This window comes from Zeugodacus cucurbitae, chromosome 4 (assembly GCF_028554725.1).
Source record: "Zeugodacus cucurbitae isolate PBARC_wt_2022May chromosome 4, idZeuCucr1.2, whole genome shotgun sequence".
In the NCBI taxonomy this organism is placed as follows: Eukaryota; Metazoa; Arthropoda; class Insecta; order Diptera; family Tephritidae; genus Zeugodacus; species Zeugodacus cucurbitae.
In genome coordinates this window covers 33,674,189-33,695,425 of record NC_071669.1, presented here as the reverse complement: position 1 = coordinate 33,695,425, position 21,237 = coordinate 33,674,189, and the positions used below count along the sequence as shown (strand labels likewise).

The 21,237-nt window shown below is 35.2% G+C and overlaps 1 protein-coding gene and 2 long non-coding RNA genes across 8 annotated transcripts in view; 1 reads left to right on the top strand and 2 right to left on the bottom strand.

Annotated features, from left to right (window-relative positions):
• Positions 1-3,484: 3,484 nt before the first annotated feature.
• LOC128921487 (uncharacterized) lies at positions 3,485-11,270 on the bottom strand. Of its 3 annotated transcripts, none has more exons than XR_008470925.1 (5): positions 9,525-11,270; positions 7,898-7,990; positions 7,086-7,838; positions 6,854-7,024; positions 3,485-6,792 (listed from the first exon to the last, which is right to left on the bottom strand). It is a non-coding gene; the product is annotated as an uncharacterized LOC128921487 (long non-coding RNA). The 3 variants fall into 3 exon arrangements; XR_008470924.1 differs by having other exon boundaries at positions 7,086-7,636; positions 7,690-7,838; positions 7,898-11,268; XR_008470923.1 differs by having other exon boundaries at positions 7,898-11,268.
• A 2,792-nt stretch (positions 11,271-14,062) lies between these two features.
• The window catches only part of Prps1_1 (ribose-phosphate pyrophosphokinase 2), a 41,265-nt gene continuing 34,090 nt past the window's right edge, over positions 14,063-21,237 (top strand). For 2 of the 4 annotated variants that reach the window (XM_054230226.1, XM_054230223.1), the window contains exon 1: positions 14,064-14,342. In XM_054230226.1, the coding sequence (XP_054086201.1) occupies positions 14,221-14,342 (122 nt within the window). In that variant the 5' untranslated portion in view covers positions 14,064-14,220. Of the gene's footprint in view, positions 14,343-21,237 lie in introns of all 4 variants that reach the window. The other 2 variants (XM_054230225.1, XM_054230224.1) reach the window with 2 other exon arrangements.
• Positions 14,102-17,721, bottom strand: LOC128921808 (uncharacterized). The gene is made up of 3 exons (XR_008471113.1): positions 17,538-17,721; positions 16,685-17,468; positions 14,102-16,536 (listed from the first exon to the last, which is right to left on the bottom strand). It is a non-coding gene; the product is annotated as an uncharacterized LOC128921808 (long non-coding RNA).

The following is a 21,237-nucleotide window of genomic DNA, read 5'->3' as shown; positions in this document are numbered from 1 at the left end:
GAAAAAAGCATGCCCGACGATTGGAATCTCAGTGTGCTCTGCCCAATCCATTAAAAGTGAGACCCCACAATCTGCGCCAATTACCGTGGTATAAGTCTCCTCAATTTCGCATATAAGGTTTTGTCGAGCGAACTGATTGGACCTTATCAGTGTGGCTTTAGACCTAGAAAATCGACAATGGACCAGATATTCACCATGCACTAAATTTTGAAAAAAAAAAAACGAAATGAGGATCAACACACACTATCTCTGTGTCGCTTTCGCTGCTTTCGACAACACTATAAGGGGTTGCCTCTATGCCGCGATGTCTGAATTTGCTATGAAAGCTAATACGGCTGTGTAAGCTGATGTTGAGCAACACTCAAAACTCCGTCTGGTTCGGGAAGGACCTCTCTCGATACCAAACGAGGTTTCAGACAAGGTGACTCATTATCATGTGACTTCTGTCACCTGATTTTGGAGAAAATAATACGAGCCGCAGAGCTAAACAGTTGAAGTCGTCAGGCAAGATTTTGACATCGTGGCTAGTACGTGGCAAGTACTGCGCCGCCGTATTTGAATAGCTCGGCCGGTAATACATCGGCCCCCGCCGCTTTGTTGTTCTTCAAACGGGTAATTGCTATTCGAATTTCTTCATGGTCGGGTAATATTATATCTATGTCATCGTCATCGATTGGGGAAACGGGCTCGCCATCTCCTGGGGTTGTACTTTCACAGCCATTCAGCAGGTCGGAGAAGTGTTCCCTCCATAATCCCAGTAAGCCCTGGACATCGGTTACCATATTACCACCTTGTTCTCTATATGATGATGTTCCGGTCTTGAAATCTTCTGTAAATCGCCTCATCTTTTCATAAAATTTTTAAGCATTACCCATGTCGGCCAGCTTTTCATACTCACGCATTACGGCCTCTTTCTTTTTACGTCTGCAAATGCGTCTCGCTTCCCTCTTCAGTTCTCGATATCTATCCCACCCCGAACGTGTTGTGGTCGATCGCAACGTTGTCTACCTCTGGCAGTCTGTTTTCTCTCCACTGCGGAACGAAAACACTCATCGTACTAACTGGTTTTTTGGCGTTGCCGGAGACCAATTGCTTCGGCTGCAGCGGTATGCAATGAATTTGAGATGCCGTTCCACACTTCTCTTATATCAAGATGCTGATGAGTGCTCTCAGAGAGCAGGAGTGCAAGTCGAGTAGAAAATCGTTCGGCTGTCGGTTGTGATTGCAGCTTTTCGACGTCGAACCTTCCTTGTGTTTGTTGACGGGCGTTCTTTGCTGCACAGAGGCGAGTGTGTATTTTTGCTGCTACTAGATAATTGGTCCTCGGAGCGTACGCACGTCTAAAACACTGGAGATATGTCTTCCGTCTATCATAACGTGATCGGTATGATTGTGCGTGCTTCGATCAGGGAACAGCCACGTTGCTTGATGAATTTTCTTGTGCTGGAATCTGGTACTACAGACAACCATATTTCGGGCCCCAGCGAAGTCGATCAGCCTCAGGCAGTTTGGCGATGTTTCGTCATGGAGGCTGAATTTTCCGACTGTTGTGCCAAATACACCTTCTTTACCCACTCTGGTGTTAAAATCGCCAAGCACGATTTTGACATCGTGGCGGGGGCAGCGCTCATAGGTGCGTTCTAGGCGCTCATAGACAGCATCTTTGGTCCTTCTCTTCCGTTGGGCCGTGGGCGCAAATCAGCGATATGTTGAAGAACCTCGCTTTGATGCGGATTGTGGCAAGACGTTCATCCACCGGGGTGAATGCCAGGACTCGGCGACAGAGTCTCTCCCACCACAAATCCAACACCAAATTTGCGCTCCTTTATATGGCCGCTGTAGTAGATGTCACAAGGCCCCACCTTCTTCCGTCCTTGTCCCGTCCATCGCACTTCTTGGATGGCGGTGATGTCAGCCTTTAGTTGTATGAGGACATCAACCAGCTGGTCAGAGGCACCTTCCCACTTAAGGGTCCGCACTTTCCAGGTGCATACCCTCAAATCGTGATCCTTAAAACGTTTACGGGAGTCGTCATCAAAAGTAGGGTTTCTCTCCCGAGGCTCTGACTGTTTTTTCATTGGGGAGGTTTTTTGATGTGGCGAGTCTCAAACCCTACGCACAACCGCAGAAGAACATACATGAATACTCACTTTTAAAAATTTGTAGATTAGATAATTTTCTCTTTACAGAGCGGTGCTATGTTTGATTGGGTTCTGCAGCGTATTTTAAAGGAATATAATTGCAGCAAATGGTCTTGGAATGCAAAGCAAGCTGCAACGCACATCTGGTGCGTACATGCAAAACTAAAAAGAGAAGCAGAACAAGGATTATGCCACTTTAGGCAGATGGGTGAGTTGATAATATCAATCCTTACATATGCAAACTTCGGAAGAAAAACTAAAGCTTAAGCTGGTTACCACCCATAGGAAGGTAGCTATACTTGGTATGGGTGCGGGGAATCCTACCAGCAGTTCTTCAAGTCATACAACGGCAATCGCTCATCAATCGTACAATATAAATTCGACGTATGATGGAAGAAGCACTCTAGTCCTTTGTGTCAGGCAGTAACAAAAATCATGCACCTTGAAATACAACACAATATATGCTGCAACAACAGGTATTATTGAAACGAATTAAATTGCAAAACTAAAACAAAACAATAATTTTGATATTCTTATTATTTAACAGAGTTGGTATTAATACTTCAAGTTATTAATAACAAGTTTGTTCTATATATTTTAATATTTCTAAACAACTATACATATTTTTCATGTATCGGATGATGTGCAACAAATTACATCGGACTTTTGGAGTAACAATTTCACTACTTATTTTCGACGTGCTAAACACAGAGCCTCCTATGAAGCCCTTGGATCTACACAATGGATAGTTAACATCAGGGATAAAGGGATGTCCAACTTATTCCAGTGTGAGAGCACCTCAAAATTTGCGTTTTTTATAACATTTTGCATTATTACCAGATCAGACAAAATACTAATTTTTGGGCATTTAAATAAAAATACCCAACATTTATTATGGTTAAAAACTATTATATACTGAATGTTTAATATAAAATAACTTATTTCAATTTCATTTAGCGATAAAATGGTATATTAAAATAGCCGGTTTTCGAAGTTTCAGTAATAAATATGGTCAATTATTAAGTGTCAACTGAAAATAAATCAATTTCTTTTATAATCTTCCATGAAAAATTAGTTTCTCGATGCTGCAATTCACAAAAATATTCTTAAACCACTTTTAAATTACGCGTTTTCATTGATATTTATTGTTTTAAGTTCTTATTAGTGATCTTGCAAGGCGGCTAAAAATGTCTCCATCGCATTATTTTTTTGGCAACATTTCAATCTGGCCTTTCCAGTTTCCCAATTGCGAAACGTCAAAACCTCCTCATCTCGACAAACTGTCAAAGTTTAGGTGGTTTTGACGTTTACAATTGTGCTCTCACTTCCAGTGATATGAGAGTTGTACATCTCTGGTTAACATAGTACTACCCGAGACACACATGTAGTAACAATAATATTGTTCGTACGAATACCAGATGTGTGTCACCAAATACCAGCACTTTACTATGTGAGCAATGTAGTATTTTGCTGGTAACAATATCAGCATTTTTTTGTGGTATTTCACTAAACACAGCTGAAAATAGGTTTGAAACCTAGAAGAGAGCTTATACAAAAGCTTTTCAAAATATTTTGTCAAAATGACTTTTCAAAAATAAATAAAAATAAAGGAAAATTAGAAATTTTTCAGATTTTTTTTTTTTTCAAAAACGCCAAGGCAATGTACCGCTTTGGTATATTACACGATTCGGAGATATAATTTATCGACTTGTGTGTTTTGTGGAGAAAATACGTGTTTTTATTTTGAAATAATAGATCTTAATTTCTCCATTTCATAAATGTGATTGTTAATTTTTTACAACTTTTTGAAATATCTAATGTCTATGAAACAAATCTGGTATTTCAGATTACTACCCTGCAAGACAGGTACCGGCGAATTCTTCGGTGAAATGCCAGGGAGCGATACCAGCAGTTTCAATGAAAGTTTCTATGCCATTTTTAAGGGCGAATTGACAAAAGTACACGAAACTCTTGTGTACGTGTGATCGTTCATCCCTTTCTTGCACATTACATTCATCATTTAGCAATGTATATATACCTCTTGCACAATTTGGGGAATGGTATTGGTACAATCAAGGATGAAAGACCCAAAATTGCGAACCAAAACACATGTGCACTTCCAGTACTGTTCTTGGTACTATCACGGATGAAAGACCCAAAACTTCGAACCAACACTGCACGTGCACTTTCAGTACTGCGACCCACAAAAGCCCAGAAACTATACCCTCTATTTTCGGTTAGTTCTACCAAAATCCCAAATGAGAATTTAATAACAAAATATATCTATAATATAAAAATGAATCGCAAAATGTGTTGCTAAGCGCATAACTCGAGAACCGCTGAAACGATTTCGCAACTTCTTTGTTTAGAATGTTTTTAGAGGTACCGGGATGGTTCTTACGGAGAGAAAAATTAGAAAAATTGCATGAATCCAAAATTTCCAAATCACCCATACAAACATTTGTGTCGTTAGTCTCGAAAAAAGTCGAGAAGGGCCAAACCGATCTGGCTAATTTTAGTTTTAAAATATTTATGGAAGGCCAGGGAAGGATTAGAAATTAAGTATATATCGAAAAATTGTGAGGAAGATAACAAGAAGATCATCTTCTATTATCTGAATTGACAACAAAATTATAAAAAAAACAAAACAAACAAGTAAGGAAGGGCTAAGTTCGGGTGTAACCGAACATTTTATACTGTCGCAATTTATTTATTTAACTTTATTTATATTATATAATACACAATTTGACCCACATATTCGTCATATATATTGTATAAAATCCATTGAAAGTTGGAAACCATAATATTAGGTTAGAAGCACCGAGGTCCTTGTGTTCGATATATGGGACCTTGAAAACCTATGGTCCGATTTCGGCGATTTTTAGAATGGGGCTGCCACACTATAAACATAGTATTTGTGAAAAGTTCTGTACCGATATCTTCACTTTTAGTTTTGGGTGTTACAAACAACCGTTATGTGAACAAAACTATAATACTCTCTTAGCAACTTTGTTGCGAGAGTATAAAAATAATAATATTTTGAAAGTTTTCATTGTTGCTTTGTTAAAATATTTTTTATCATTGTTCAATTGTTTGTAAAAGGCTGTATCGATAGCCCAAAACAATTTCTAACAAGTAGGGAAAGACAACCGAACTTTTATACTCTCGCAATTTATTGATGTGATTTTATTACACACAATTTGAAATAAAGTCCAATAGAATAACGGAAATCAGCATATATAGTACATGAGGGTTGAGGTAATTCCTGAACCGATTTCACTCATTTTCAACGCCCTGTTATAATAGGAATAGGATCAACTTGGCACCTGTTAGTTGACAGACAAACGACAATTCGGCCTAGAAATTACTCCTAAATTGCAAATCAACGAAACATCAGTCTGCAAAATCGCCCAAAAAAAGAGCTATAAAGAAGATTTTCCAGATATTCAAGACGCTGGAGGTACTGCACAGGACTTTAAAATATTTACGCGACGACGAAAATATTTTTGGTGAAGCCATGATTCTGTTGGCAGGTAATTTTCGCCAGACTATTCCTGGATCAACTGTTGCTGACGAACTAATCACATTCTAATCATCTAATTTGTGGCGACACATAAAGAATCGCCAAATAACAAATAACATACGATACAATATCATATTGCGATTATAGAAATTGTTGAAAATGGTAGCCGCAGTTGACACCTTGATGGATTAATAACATTTTTAACGGGTTTCTGTCACTTCATGGCCTCGAAAGAGGAGCTTATTCATCGTGTTTTTCCTGACATGAAACCATAATATAATAAACATAAATGACTGTTTGAATGTCCTATATTAGTGGAAAAAAAAACGAGGACCTCTTTGATCTTAATGCGACAATTTAGAATTTCGTTAAATTAGAGTTGACACAGCTACAAATCAGGATGACGTATTCAATTATCTATACGGTGTATTTTAAATTGCTGGACTATCCCCACTCACTTGCAATTAAAAGTAGTGTGATTTGTCATCATGCTGCGTAACATAAATCAACATCAAAATTTGCAAAAGAACAAGACTGGGTGTGAAGAAGGTAATCCATATCGTCACCAAAGCCAAGATAAAGCCAACTGTGAAATTTGGTCATTTGTTACTTTCTCCAATATACGATTAAAAGAATCAAAGTTTTACAAATACTGATGATTTACGCTTAACACAGATCTATCTATCTATCAATCATTTTAAAATTTATCGGCTATAACGTTTTCGTCTTTATGCGGAAGAATTTTTTCTCTACATTGAAGGATTTACTAAATGAATGTATACCTTAGCCACAAAAACGTGTGGCCGGGTCTGCTAGTTATATATAAATATATTAAATATTTATATTTCATATTTATTTAAAATATCATGCCATTTAGGTGTTTATTATTATATTTACTTTATAAATGTATTATCGTACTACACTATATCCATATGTAAACGTATTTGAACAATTTTTGCTATCGGGCAAAGGCTGGAGGAAGACTGACAAATGTCAAATACCCCGTGCGGGTTGGAAGTGTAAGCTGCGCACATTATGTGAGGACTATTTTGGTTTCTTTAGGAGTTTTTGTAAGATTTGTTCTTTCATTAATTTCACTAGTACTAGATTCATCTGGGAGGAGGGTTTCTATAAAATATAAAGGAAAATTTGAATTTTTATAAAGTTTGTAACAAAAGTTGGTAATAACCTTATGTTTCAGGAAATCTAAATCTAGCACGGCACCGTTCAAGTCTTAACATCCATGCTCTTGCTGTAGTATTTCCATTGAACTAATTTCGGTGAATTTATGTCCTTGTAAAGCGATACAACGACGTTATGATTCCTCAATACATGGTGAAAATGAATCAAAAAAGTCCTCCTAATTAAACATACACGAAGTTTTTAAATTTTTATGATCACAAACATTCACTTAAATTTACCCTTTAATTTCTGTGCTTTAGCTGCTAATGGCACGACCAACTGAGGTGCCGGTAAGTTCAAAAATACTGCCACTGCTTTACCCTCTAGATCATTGGCAAAACCCAGTTAACACACGTCGCGATGATAAACGGTTACAAAAGCACCCAAACCACGTCGTTCCAATTCTTCACGTGCTTGTGTTGACCAAAAGGTTTAATTGCACGTAAAAAAGTGACATTAAACCTAATATCTGGTGTGTAAATGATTTGTGTTCCATGTAGCAGCGTTTGCATCCATAGTTTTGGATTTGCTTGCAGCACATATTCCATCGCTTCGAAAGTTCTACGCTGCTACAATAAGTGACACCAATAAGTTTGCGTACCTTAAACGCGCCATATGAGGTTGAAATATCGGGGAAACTTTAGTATACTATCCCAGGCTTTCGGTAATAAAATGGGTATCGTTGGAAAGAGGAGGTTCTCCAGATTAAGAATATATATACATATAGCTGCAGCTGACTTATAGTTTTCGAGATATTCGCACTTATAGTTGAAAAAAGTGCTGCTTTTATCTTGAATTTTCACAATATATACTGAATATTTTATTAATATTACTAGCTTTTACCCGCGACTTCGTCCGCATAAGTTTTTCCTTTTTCTCCGGCTGTAAGTCCCCCTGCAACAATGTCCCACTTTCGTGTTCCGGTCCACAACTTCACATCAAAATTTCTTCAAAAGCAACCTAAGCATATAATGGATAGCTCCGAATGTTTCCTTAGTAAATATAAAAAGTAAATAATGCAAATCGATTTAAAATACTACTAACTACCTACCTGCCAACCCCCGATGTTAGACAGTGTGACATCCGCAACATCGTCTGCGTAGGAAGTACTAACTTAATGTAAGTAGTATAATAATGTAGGAAGCTAAAAAGAAGAGGCCTTATTATTGTAGTACATTTCTGTAAACTATATTCTTTGTTTTTCCCTCTCTGGCCAACACATGGAGATTCTGTGGACTTGAAACACGTGAGCAATTAATGCCGGCTACTTTTAATGTTTGCCCCTGAGCTTTATTTATCGTCATAGCGAATGCGATTTTCAGCGGAAACTGTAATCTCTTAAACTGGACTGGCAATCTGTCGGAATTATGGGTATACGGGGGATTAAAACATTCTCTCCTTTTGCCATTCCAGGCATAATGATTGCTTTTACAATATTGCGACCGAGGTGTGTTACTTGCAACCGTGTGCCATTACACTTGGTGCATCTAAATTCCGCATCAAAAGGACAGGAACGTCTGCTTTCAGCCTCTGTTTGTGTGAAGGTACTCCCGACAGTTCTAAAGTGTTAAGAAATTCTACAGGGTATGTTGTTACTTGTTCAGTATCCATTACAGTGTCTACAGAGATAAACTTAACAATATCACCTCCCACGCGTGACATAATTTGCTCGTTTATCTGTCCCACCATATCATTCGTCGGTGGTAAAATTGCTCTTTCATATAACCATTATCTATTCCTCATATTAGTTAGCAGTTCGCTATAGACGAAGTTATTTAGATCATCTGGATTATGCACAACATTGCAGAATTCACGATCCAATGCAATCATGCCATTACCATCCTTTGACATACGATCTTCTCCAATTTTAAGAAGAGCAGCAGCATATTGTCCAGATTGTACATCATTGTGTAGTTGCACTCTCATTAAACGTTTTTACGTGCACCCATAACGTTGACGCTTTTAAACACTCACTTATTTCATCTGCAGGGGTGCCTTTAGTGATAACCGGCAAAGTCTGTCTATCTCCTAACTAAATTTCATCAAAATCCGTTCAGCCGTTTATGCATGATAGAGCAAAATTCCCAGCAAAAACCATAAAAAAATCACTAACTCAATTCAGTTTTCTGCCTACTTCCTACCCCCTAAGTACGATGACGTGATCATTTTGATCTTATATCCGTTTTTAGGTAACCATCTATTACCTTACTAAATTTCATCAAAATCCGTTCAGCCGTTTAGACGTGAAAGGGCAAAAGTCCCAACAAAAACGACTAAAAATCACTAACTCAATTCAGTTAGTAACAGACAGACAGAGTAACATTCGCATTTATAATATTAATATGGATGTAACGACAGATGAAAGTCACAATAAATATAGAAAAATTATAAACAGTTGAAACTATATTCAATTGAATTATTACATTACATACGGTATTACAGTATTCAGGGTTGAAACTTCATGACTGTAAAACTTCATTACTGAAGTAGCTAAATTTGACGATTTTTTGACAAACAATTGTTTTATATAAAGTACCCTATGTTGCTTCTAGTACCTTCAAGAGTATATGTACAAAGTTTCATGATGATCGGTTCAGTAGTTTTTGCGTGAAAGCGTAACAAACAAACTTACATTCGCATTTATAATATTAGTAGGGATGCACTTATTTTACACTTACACTTCACCACATTGTTTCTGCATATTTATTTGATAAAATTTATCACGAAAATAGCTGTAAATAAGTATTTAACATTTTACACAAATCTCTTAATTTCAACAATAACAAAAAGGGTTGCAGCTTGACAAGTAATAAGTGTTGCCATATCAGATATTTTGCAAACGAATGAGAAGAACCAAAATAAATAAATACCCAAAATGCAGAAAACAAATGCCCTATAAAAAGATTATATAAAGATAATATAAGAAAGTTTATGATATTCACTCTATGCACTATAAGTAAGGGAAATGAAAAGTTCTTTCGTGTAGAAATACTTTCCACATTGGCGGCCTTCGGCCGCGCTTCAAAAAAATAACCCTGGTCGAGCCAACACCGGGAGTTATCAAAGAGGGGGAATTGAAATACTCTTTCGTGTAGAACTACTTTCCGCATTGGCGGCCTTCGGCCGCGCTTCAAAAAAATAACCCTGGTCGAGCCAACACCGGGAGTTATCAAAGTGGGGGAAATGAAAAGTTCTATCGTGTAGAACTACTTTCTGCATTGGCGGCCTTCGGCCGCGCTTCAAAAAAATAACCCTGGTCGAGCCAACACCGGGAGTTATCAAAGAGGGGGAATTGAAATATTCTTTAGTGTATAACTACTTTCCGCATTGGCGGCCTTCGGCCGCGCTTCAAAAAAATAACCCTGGTCGAGCCAACACCGTGAGTTATCAAAGAGGGGGAATTGAAATATTCTTTCGTGTAGAAATACTTTCCGCATTGGCGGCCTTCGGCCGCGCTTCAAAAAAATAACCCTGGTCGGGCAATCACCGGGTGTTATCAAAGAAAAGGTAATACCGAAAGACTTTGCATTAGTCATAACACCATTATGGTTTGGTTTGGGGTATAATCCTTCTTTTTTCTGTTTATTTTTATTCTTTTGATTTTTGCGAAATATTTGATGTGGCAACACTGATTACTTGTCAACCTGCAACCCTTTTTGCTATTTTTTAAACGAAGATTTGTGTAAAATGTTAAATATTTATTTACAGCCATTTTCGTCATAATTTTTATAAAATAAATATGCAGAAACAATGTGGTGAAGTGTAAGTGTAAAATAAGTGCAGAATATTAATAAAATATTCAGTATATATTGTGAAAATTCAAGATAAAAGTAGCATTTTTTTCAACTTTAAGTGCGAATATCTCGATAACTATAAGTCAGCTGCAGCTATATATTCTTAATCTGGAGAACCTCCTCTTTCCAACGATACCCATTTTATTACCGAAAGCCTGGGATAGTATACTAAAGCCGACCCGGTTTCGCCATTTATGTTGACCATTGTTGGCGTAGCTTCTATTGCGTGCTTCGAACTGACAGTGCAATGAAGTATTTCTATATCACCCTCTTCAATTCCATATTTTGGCTTTAGAAAACTTTTATTTTACGTTTTAATTATTTAAAAATGCGTGCTTCAAAAATTTAAACTTAAATTAGGCTGCAGATCACTTAATTAAATAAAACACGCAGAATAATACTTCACAAGCAGCCATGATACATCTCAAAACAAAACTTGTTCAAACACGAGAACTTTGGTTGTTTCTTTCTATCATTCAGGGTGCTGTATGAGAGAAGAGTTGAGTTAAATGTTTATGATTTTGTGAGTTATGTTTATGTAATAAGGCTGCAGATCACTTAATTAAATAAAACACGCAAAATAATACTTCACAAGCAGCCATGATACATCTCAAAACCAAACTTGTTCAAACACGAGAACTTTGGTTGTTTCTTTCTATCATTCAGGGTGCTGTATGAGAGGAGAGTTGAGTTAAATGTTTATGCACATTTTACCCTTTGTTGCATATATGTGCATGTAGTGGTGTTATTGAAATTTCTTTGAATGTGTTGGAGTTTCAGTACCCATGACTTGCTGGGTACAATTCGATGTGTGTCAATGTACGTAGTAAACACAATACCATAATACTTTAATCATGGTATTGTTACTACATGTGTGTCTCAGGTATAACGGAGCTCGAAAAGACAATATTGAGGGGCAGAAGTTGTTTATACTGCTTCTGTTTTGATTATGCAGGAATTATTAAGCTGAACTTACAATTTATCATTTTCAATATCATATATTTATTCAATATTATTATATTTCTATAGTTTTGTTGCTAAAATTTAAATATTAATCTATAGAAATTATTAAAAATGTAAAATACGATACTAATTTATAAATGTAAACATCCAATTAAATAAATAAAAATAAAAATTAAACAATTTCAATTTTTCATTTTTAAACGAAAAAATGTAGGTGACCTATAGAATGAAGGCCAATGAACCAAATTTAAGTAACGAAACGGTGACCCAACAAATGACCAATATATTTACTTCCTGTGAGTAAGGGGTGACCTTGAAAATTATAAATCCAACAATCTTCATTGATAGATGGCTGATTAAATAAAAAACTACTATAGCCACAGAGCGACATATGCCTTTCCAAAACAAAGAAAAATCAGAGCAGAAAGACATATGCAGGATTTGCACCAAAATCAATGAGAGAGGGCGAGCATGATAATCACACCGACATGCCGTAAAAGAGGAGAAATATTAACTTTTTTCCTGCTGCTAGAACAAGAGAGACCAATAAAATAATACAAGCTTTTTTACTGTTAACCAATACACCATAAGATAAGTAACTCTATTCGTCTTGCAGGGTAGGCTCGATAGTTATTTCCAGTAGCCAAATAGCGTAGTGTTACCATCAGTCTTTGACCGATCGACATCGTTTCACGTAATCTTGTAATTCTTTTGTAAACATTAAAAGTTATAAGTCTGCCAGAGTCATCCTCAAGAAGTTCTCCAACCACTTTGGGTCCTGAGAAACCACCTTGGATCAAAGTGTGGTGTAAGATCCACAGGACAAACGATTCCTTAATGGTAGTCTAATCCACCCCTGCTTTGGTTTCCTTTGCTGAGTCTTCTTCCTTTTTCATGCTTTTAACTTCAATACATGACATAGCGCCGCCGTTGCTATTGCATAATTTATATTTCGATGGCTTAATATAGAAAAGGCGTATCTACACTTTTCGTCACTTTTCAGGAGAAGGAAAAAACTGAATAAAACGTTAAAAACTTAAGATGCAAAAAACATTTCTATTCCAATTTTTATTCAAAACAGGTAACAAATTCAATTGTGGTATAATTTTGGTATAATTTTTAATTTCTTTGAAGTTATTTGAGATAGGATGTTGTTATTGTAACTTCGAATTAGTTAGGGCTTTTTTCATATGACTATAAATCCGTTATTTACGATCATAGCCCACTATTTTTTTAAGGGGAGGAGTATTTGACAGTGGTCTACCAGAATACATTAAAAACGCGATTTCGAAAAAAAATGTAGATACGCCTTTTCTATATTAAGCCAACGATTTTTATTAATTTTTTCACTTTCACGAACTTTTTTATAAATAATTATATATCCAATTTTCAACCGCTGCCAGAACTTCCTTTCAATATTTACACCTATAGTGAAAACGGTTTCATGAGAACCAGTCACAACACTATAACTCAAATGTGAAGCGGTTGTATCCATTTCAATTACCTACAGATTTACAAAATTAATCAAATTTGTCGATAAAGCAGTTTAGTTTAATTTTGTGGTAAAGTACTTGATCGACGGAATCAAAGATTGCTTTAAAGTTTGAAAGTCGTGTTCCAATCGAAATCGAATTCACTGCAGAATTAATGATTAACTGTGGCAATAATTTTTTAATTGAGCTTCTAAAAATTGTTAAACCGATCCGAAATGTGTAAAACAAAACTTGGTAGCATTGAATATAGCTTGCATAACATGGATAATGTTATCCATGTTCTATACTATATAAATCAAAAGTCACAAAGTTATACTCGTTCTCGGGTATATTTCATGTGCTGAACACATAGAAGACGACAAGCGACGAGCGACATCTATCAAATATTAAAATACACGCGTTCTTATGGGCACAGATTTTTTGACAACAGCACGACTTCACGTCAAAAGGGTTGAAGTCTTCGCTGTCGCCAAATTAGAAATGTTTCTAATTTTGCCGATGACAAGGCCGCTGTAGAGCTGCCACTAGTATGTGAAATGTAAAATTATTCAAAGTTCTAACAAGTATGACGTTATTTTGCCAGCAGAAACCTAAAATAACTTTGATTTATCATTTATAATTACAATCGATTATTTAAAACAAATAAATCGCCAATTTTTACATTTTTTGCGTAATTAATTTCACTTTAAACTAAATAAGTAAATTTTATTGAAATGAAAGATGTTAGTATGGCAACAATGAAATTGCTGTTTGATATGTCGCTGCCGTCTTCAAAATGTTCAAGACGCTGGCTTCAAAGCGACATTTGTGATCAGCCGTCGCTACGTCGTGTCGTGTCGTCGTCTTTGTGTTCAGCACTTCAGAATCACTATGTCTATGTGTAAATAAGACATTACAATTAAGTTCCTTATGAGCTCACATGTGGGTTAACGTTAACCCTATTAGGACAGGCATAAATGGTTTATAAAACAAAACGGTGATAAAAAGTGGAAACAAAATAAGGTCTTGACTTGTGGAGTGTGATTCTGGTTCGTTGTCTTAATTCAACGCGTGTTAGTAGTTCCAATTGTGCCAGTTTGGATCAAAAGGAGACATTTTGTTTCAATAACACATTGCATTCCAGAATGCCTAATATAAAAGTGTTTTCCGGCACATCTCACCCGGATTTGGCCCAAAGGATTGTTGATCGTTTGGGTATCGATTTGGGAAAGGTGGTCACAAAGAAATTTAGTAATCTCGAAACATGGTAAGTTATATTTAGGACATAATTACCACTGAATATTTCCTATTTACGGTTCAATACTTGTTGCTTTCTGGCTATGGTGCTAACAATTTGTTATCATTAAATTTATTTCAACGTGATTTAAAAAAATGAGTTGTCACATGTTCCATGTTAATGATTTGTGGTTAAATAAGGCCGCTGATAATAAAGATAAAGCCGCGCTCTTTAACAACCTTCGCAGTGTACATTTTGAATAATCGAAGTATTAAATTAGTAATAAATTACTTTTATATATGACTAGCAGACCCGACCACACGTTTTTGTGGCTAAGGTATACATTAAATTAGAATTTTTTCAATATAGTCAAAAAATTCTTACGCGCGAAGACGAAAACATTATAGCCGGTTGATATACATTATGGTAGATCTGTACTAAGCGTAAATCATCATAATAACAAATTTGCAAGTTGGCCAAGCCAAGATTGTTTCGGTGACTTATTTATGATTACCGTTTTCATAGCCATGACAGCTTACACTAATTTTAATTGCAAAGTGAGAGGGTATAGTCAATGCAATTTTAAATATTCTGTGGGATAATACACTACGTCACCCGGGTTTGTAGCTGTGTCAACTCTCCTGGAACGAAATCCTAAATTGTCGCATTAAGATCATCGATATCTTTGTTTTTTTATCACCAAAATAGGCCATTCAATCAGTCATTTATGGTTATGTGGTTTCATGTCCGGAAAAACACGATGAATAAGCTCCTCTTTCGAGACCATGAAGTGACAGAAGCCCGTTAAAAATGTTAATAATACATTGAGGTGTCAACTGCGTCGCTACCATTTCCAACTATTTCTACATTCGCAGTATGATATTGTTGGAAAAACACTCGTATGTTATTTGTTCATTGACGATTTTTTATGTGTCGCCACAAAGTAGATGATTTTAGGCATGTGATTAGTTCGTCCGCAACAGTTGATCCAGGAATAACTGGAATAGTCTGGCGAAAATCACCTGCCAGAATCATGGCTTCACCAAAAATATTTTCGTTGTCGCGTAAATCTTTTAAAGTCCTGTGCAGTTCTTCCAGCGACTTGAATAACTGGAAAATCTCCTTTGTAGCTCTTTTTGGCGAGTTTGCAGACTGGTGTTTGTTGATTTGCAATTTAGTAGTAATTTCAAGGCCGAAAGTACTGCCTACTAACAGGTGCCAAGTTACCCCTATTCCCGTTAACCTTAGTGGTGAAAATGTGTGAAATAGGTTCAGGAATTACATCAGCCGTTATATACTATATAAGAGGATTTTCGTTATTCTGTTGGACTTTATTTCAAATTGTGTGTAATAAAATTAAATCAATAAATTGCGAGTATAAAATGTTTGGTTGCCTTTCCCTACTTGTTACAAATTGTTTTGGGCTTTCGATACAGCATTATACAATTGAATAATGATAAAAATATTTTAACAAAGCAACAATGACAACTTTGAAAATAATATTATTTTTTGTTTTCTTTTTTATAAATTTGTTGTCAATTCAAATAAAACCATCTTCTTGTTATCTTCCTCACAATTTTTCCATATTTACTTACTTTCTAATCTTTCCTTGGCTTTCCATAAATATTTCAAAACTAAACGGTTTGGCCCTTCTCAACTTTTTGCGAGACTAACGACACAAATTGTTTGTATGGGTGATTAGAAAATTGTGGATTTAAGACTTTTTCAAGCAATTTTTCTAATTTTTCTCTCCGTAAGAACCATCCCGGAATCTCTAAAAACATTCTAAACAAAGAATTTGCGAAATCGGTCCAGCGGTTCTCGAGTTATGCGCTTAGCAACACATTTTGCGATTCATTTTTATATTATAGATAGATATAACTTTAAGTTATAATATTTATTTTTGAATCTAATTTCATAAATGCGGGCTAATTATTTTTAGAATTTGTATATTATTGTTAAAACAGAGAACTAACTAATAGAAAAAGGATAAATCACCGTTAGTTACATTTCAAGTAAAATATTTATTGCACCAATTGCGTTTTATTGGATATGTTAGAGATAGAATAATATGTATAGATATTTATACCGCACTTATATTTTTTTTAAATATTTGCATTTAAACTATAATATTTGGAAAAATTAAACATGTTATTTGGCACGATTCCGATTACTTTGGCGGTCTGGGTCCGGAGGCTCTCATGAGTAAAGGATAGATAAATGCCTATTTCATAAATACTGATAATTAACAATTTTATATATGTATATATAAACGAGCTAAAATAAATATGTGAATACAAATCGAGACATTTTAAGTTAAAATTTATTGAATTTTCAACATAAAATGACTGTCAGAAACTTTCCGCACTTACGTGATCTTCTACATAAGACTCCATCCTCCGGTGACTATAATTATATACATATATTCTTAATCTGAAGAATCTCCTCTATAAGACAATGTTTGGACTTGGGACTTATTGTTTAAATTTAATTGTTATAACTTTAGGAATCAAAGGCATTCGTGTAAGCAATGCATTTTTTCATAACCAGACGATAAGTTTATTTTGCTTCGTAATTGGAACCCATTGGAGACACTTTTTTAAATGGCAAGTTTCGATGTGAAATCGCGCCTTCAATTTTAAATGGTGTAGTGGCATATGCCAGGCAACCAATGAATTCAACTCTATTGAATAATTCACAGCTTTACAAAACAGCTTTACGACAACATACATGTTTTAATGTATTTAAATATAACTTGTTGCGAAGTAAATAACTGAAACTATGGGTAAATCTATATTTTACAGCTTTTTGAAAAATGTATGTTTTAATGAACATTTCTATAACTCGAAGTCTCTCTAACTCGATTTTTTTTTGTGGATTATGGTGATTCGAGTTAAAGAAGTTCCACTGTAGTTACAATGCGACGATCAAGAAATTTATTAATTTTTTGTCGTTTTGCGCGAGTGTAACTACTAGATTTTCACGTTAAAGCATTTATGTGAACGTTCCCTTAATTTCCCAATATCCAGAAGTAATTTTCCTTGCATTCTGAGCTGGGAACTTGTAGGGTTTCTTCAACTGAGCAGTATGACTTGCGATCCATGCTGTATGTCCAAAAAAATTAGTAAACGAATCCGGAATGATGGTGGATATACTCTTTATTAACAACAAAATATTTGTATCATAATTGATTTTTCGATAGTAAATGTCTCATCAAAAGTGTACCTATTATTTTAAGCAGGCTGATTTCGAGTATGTAGCTTGTTGGGATCCTAATTTCTTTGTTTTGCTTTATTTAAATGTAAAGTTTTGTTTTAAATTTTACTTGTAGATATCTAAAGAACAGAATTGCGTTTCCACTTTTCTCTAAAAGTTAAATAGAAATTATTTTTGATGTGTTTTGCTTGAAAAATTTTGGTGTACTTTTTATTTTGTGCAGGTGTGTATACCAAAGTGTTCAAGGTGACGAGTGGAGTTGAAATTCGGATGTCTGTCCGTCCGTCCGTCTGTCCGTGCAAGCGATAGCTTGAGTAAAAATTGAGATATCTTAATGAAACTTGGAACACATATTCCTTGGCACCCTGAGGAGGTTGCTTTCGAAAATGGGCGAAATCGGACCATTGCCACGCTCACAAAATGGCGAAAACCGAAAACATATAAAGAGCTATAACTAAGCCATAAATTAAGCTAATGAAGTAAAATTTGGTATAAAGGATCCCACTAGGAAGGGGATCATGTAAAAAACTTCTAAAAACGCTTTAATTCACTGAGGAAAAGCACCAGAAACCTGAAATTTCATTACAAAGATGTTAGAGAAGGGCTGCACTCAAATTGGTATACACAAGTTGAAATGGGCGTGGCTACGCCCATTTATGGGTCAAAAACCATATCTCCGAAACTACTCGACCAATATCAATGAAACTTGGTTTGTAATATTTCCCTTACATCCCAATGATATGTTGTGAAAAGAAGCCAAATCGGTTCACAACCACGCCTGCTTCCTATTACCGGAACTTTGAAGTCGATCTGTATAGTTTACTTTAAAATATGTAAAGTAAGCACTAGTGAAGATATCGGAACAGAGCTTTGCATAAATACTGCATTTATAGTCTGGCAACCCCTTTCTAAAAATCGCCGAAATCGGACCATAGGTTTTTAAGGAACCATATATCGAACATGAGGACTTCGGTGCTTCTAACCTAATATTGGGGTCTCCAACTTAAATTGCGAGAGTATAAAAAGTTCGGTCAAAACCGAACTTAGCCCTTTCTTACTTGTTTTTTATAATTTACCATGAAAAATTAGTTTCTCGATGCTGCAAATCACACAAAATGTCTTCAAACACTTTTAAATTTCATGTTTTCATTTATATTTATTGTTTTAAGTTCTTATTAGTGATCTTGCGCGGCGAGATGATGAGAGTAGGGCATCTTTTTATCTCTGCTTCAAGCGAGTGCTTTTGACAATTGATATTGTAATTAGGGTTGAAAGTTTGTACAAAATGTACCAATTTTTTTTCTTCAATATTTTTTTATAAAATGGATCTGCTTTGTTTAAAGCCTAACAATATGTATTATAGTCTTAAATATATTTACAACTAAAAAGGCTCAAGAATGTGTCTGAGCTGTTTTGGTAGAACGTGTTTGATTGCAGGAATGTACCAAGGCATTAGCCAATGGGTTTGGATGTTCACGAAGTTTGGTAATATATTTCTTTCTGCTGTACTCTATCTCCTTCTTTACCTTAGAAATATCAATATCTTTATAGATGTTTTCGTTACACATGTACCATGGTGAACCCGTGATTGTTCTAACCATTTATTTTATTTGTTTTTGGAGTACTAGTACATTGTTTATTTTAAGTGTCCGACACGTTTCTGGTCTTAGGGAAAATGTAACATTTTTGCTCATTAATTTTTATATGCCAGTTGACTAGTAGTTGAAATAATTGGTCATCCGTAAAAGTGGATGTCAATACGTTTTTTGCTGTTGGAATGTGTACTGTATATGTTATGTACAGAGTTGGGGCTAATACACTACCCTGAGGTACACCAGGCTTTATTGTTCGTTCTTCTGATATGAAATCAGCTACTTTAACTGTAATTTCATGTTTCTTGAATATGACTCCAAAATTTTATGCAATTCGTAAGGTACAACCTTTCTGATTTTCCATAAAAGCCAGACCTTATCGAACGCCTGTGCTACATCTAGAAAAATACTCTCTGTGCTCGAATGCTTTCCTGATTTCGTTAGTAATTCTATTTACTAGCTCTACAGTGCATTGTTTTGCACGAAACGCGAATTGGTGGGTTGGTATTATATTATTTTCGTGGACGAAAGGAGTAATTTTTGATAGTAAAACTTTTTAAAATATTTTGGAAAGGCAGGGTAAAAGACTTTTTGGTCTGCAGGAAGACGACTGTGTTTAGTCTTTCCCAGGTTTATCTATCATGATCTGCGACTTTTTCCACAAATTAACATTTTTGGAGTAATATTATCGTGTCCCGAAGCCTTTGTTGGATTGAGCTCTTTTATGATCGTAGTAATTTCAGAAGTAGAAGTCCTCATAGACACTTGTCTAGTTAGCGGTATAGGGCAAGGTTGGCAACATAAAGTTGTTTTTGAGTCAATTAGGTTGAAATACCTATTCTAGGTGATTTGCAAAGTTAATTTTCAGTGTTGTATTCTTCTATTTCATTATTAGTAATCTTTCTAAAACCAATTTGTTTAATGTTTCTTTTTTGTGTTGCCAAGACAGACCAATTTCTGTACTTTTTTTCTACATGGGTACACCTAAATTTATCACACATGTGTATTTCTTGTTAAAATATTTCAAATGTATAATATTTAAAATATTTGATATACAGTAGTTTTCCGAAATAACAAATATTCGTTTTAACGAAAACCGCTTATAATGAACAAGCAAATTTGTTACATTGAGTACCTTAAATAACGAACATCGGGGATTTGTAAGTACTCGGTTTAACGAACAACATGAAGAAGACATATGAAAAAAAAGATGAAAAAATCGAATAACATCGAACCAGAATTAAAAATAAAACTGGAAAAAATTCAAAAGAAATGTGCAAATTGAAAAAATGTTGAATTTTATAAAAAGCTTAAAATTATTGATCAGCACCAAATAGAAGTATAATTGTCAGAATTGGTCCATTTTGGAAGAATTTATTGGATTTGAATTATTTTGTTATGGTTTTTCATTTTTAACAAATAATTAATAAAACAATTTATTTAACTGCAATTTACGAATATATAACTCATTTTTATTGACAAAAATACCTCTAAGTGAGTACTCGAATTAACGAAAAATTCGATATAGCGAACATGCCTGACAATTAATGTGTTCGTTATTTCGGAAAACTACTGTATTATATATGCAGAAAATTTGCAAATTGTTAACAATAATATAACATTTAACTATTACTATGTTTTGTTTGGCTTTTTGGTCCTCAAATTATTTTGTGTGTGGCAATCGTGATTGTAACATTTTTTTGAAAGCGTTCAAAGAGCAAAGTAAAAAGTGTCTAAAATTTGGGGTGAACCACCCATAACATATAGATTCCGATTCTCAGACCTGCCCTAATGCACACAGAAACTTGTCTTACCATTTCGGAGCAGTTTGGCAACAAACACCGCGATACAACAACAATAGTATATATTATATGCAATTTAGTCAGTAATTAAATTGCAAATTGTTATCTTTACTCCAGAGATAAAGAGATGTACAACTCTCATATCACTGGAAGTGAGAGCGCAATATTAAACGTCAAAACCTCCTCGACTTTGACAGTTGACTAGATGGAGGAGGTTTTGACGTTTCGCAATTGGGAAACTGGAAAGGCCAGATTGAAAAGTTGCCAAAAAAATAATGCGATGGAGACATTTTTCTGCAAGATCACTAATAAGAA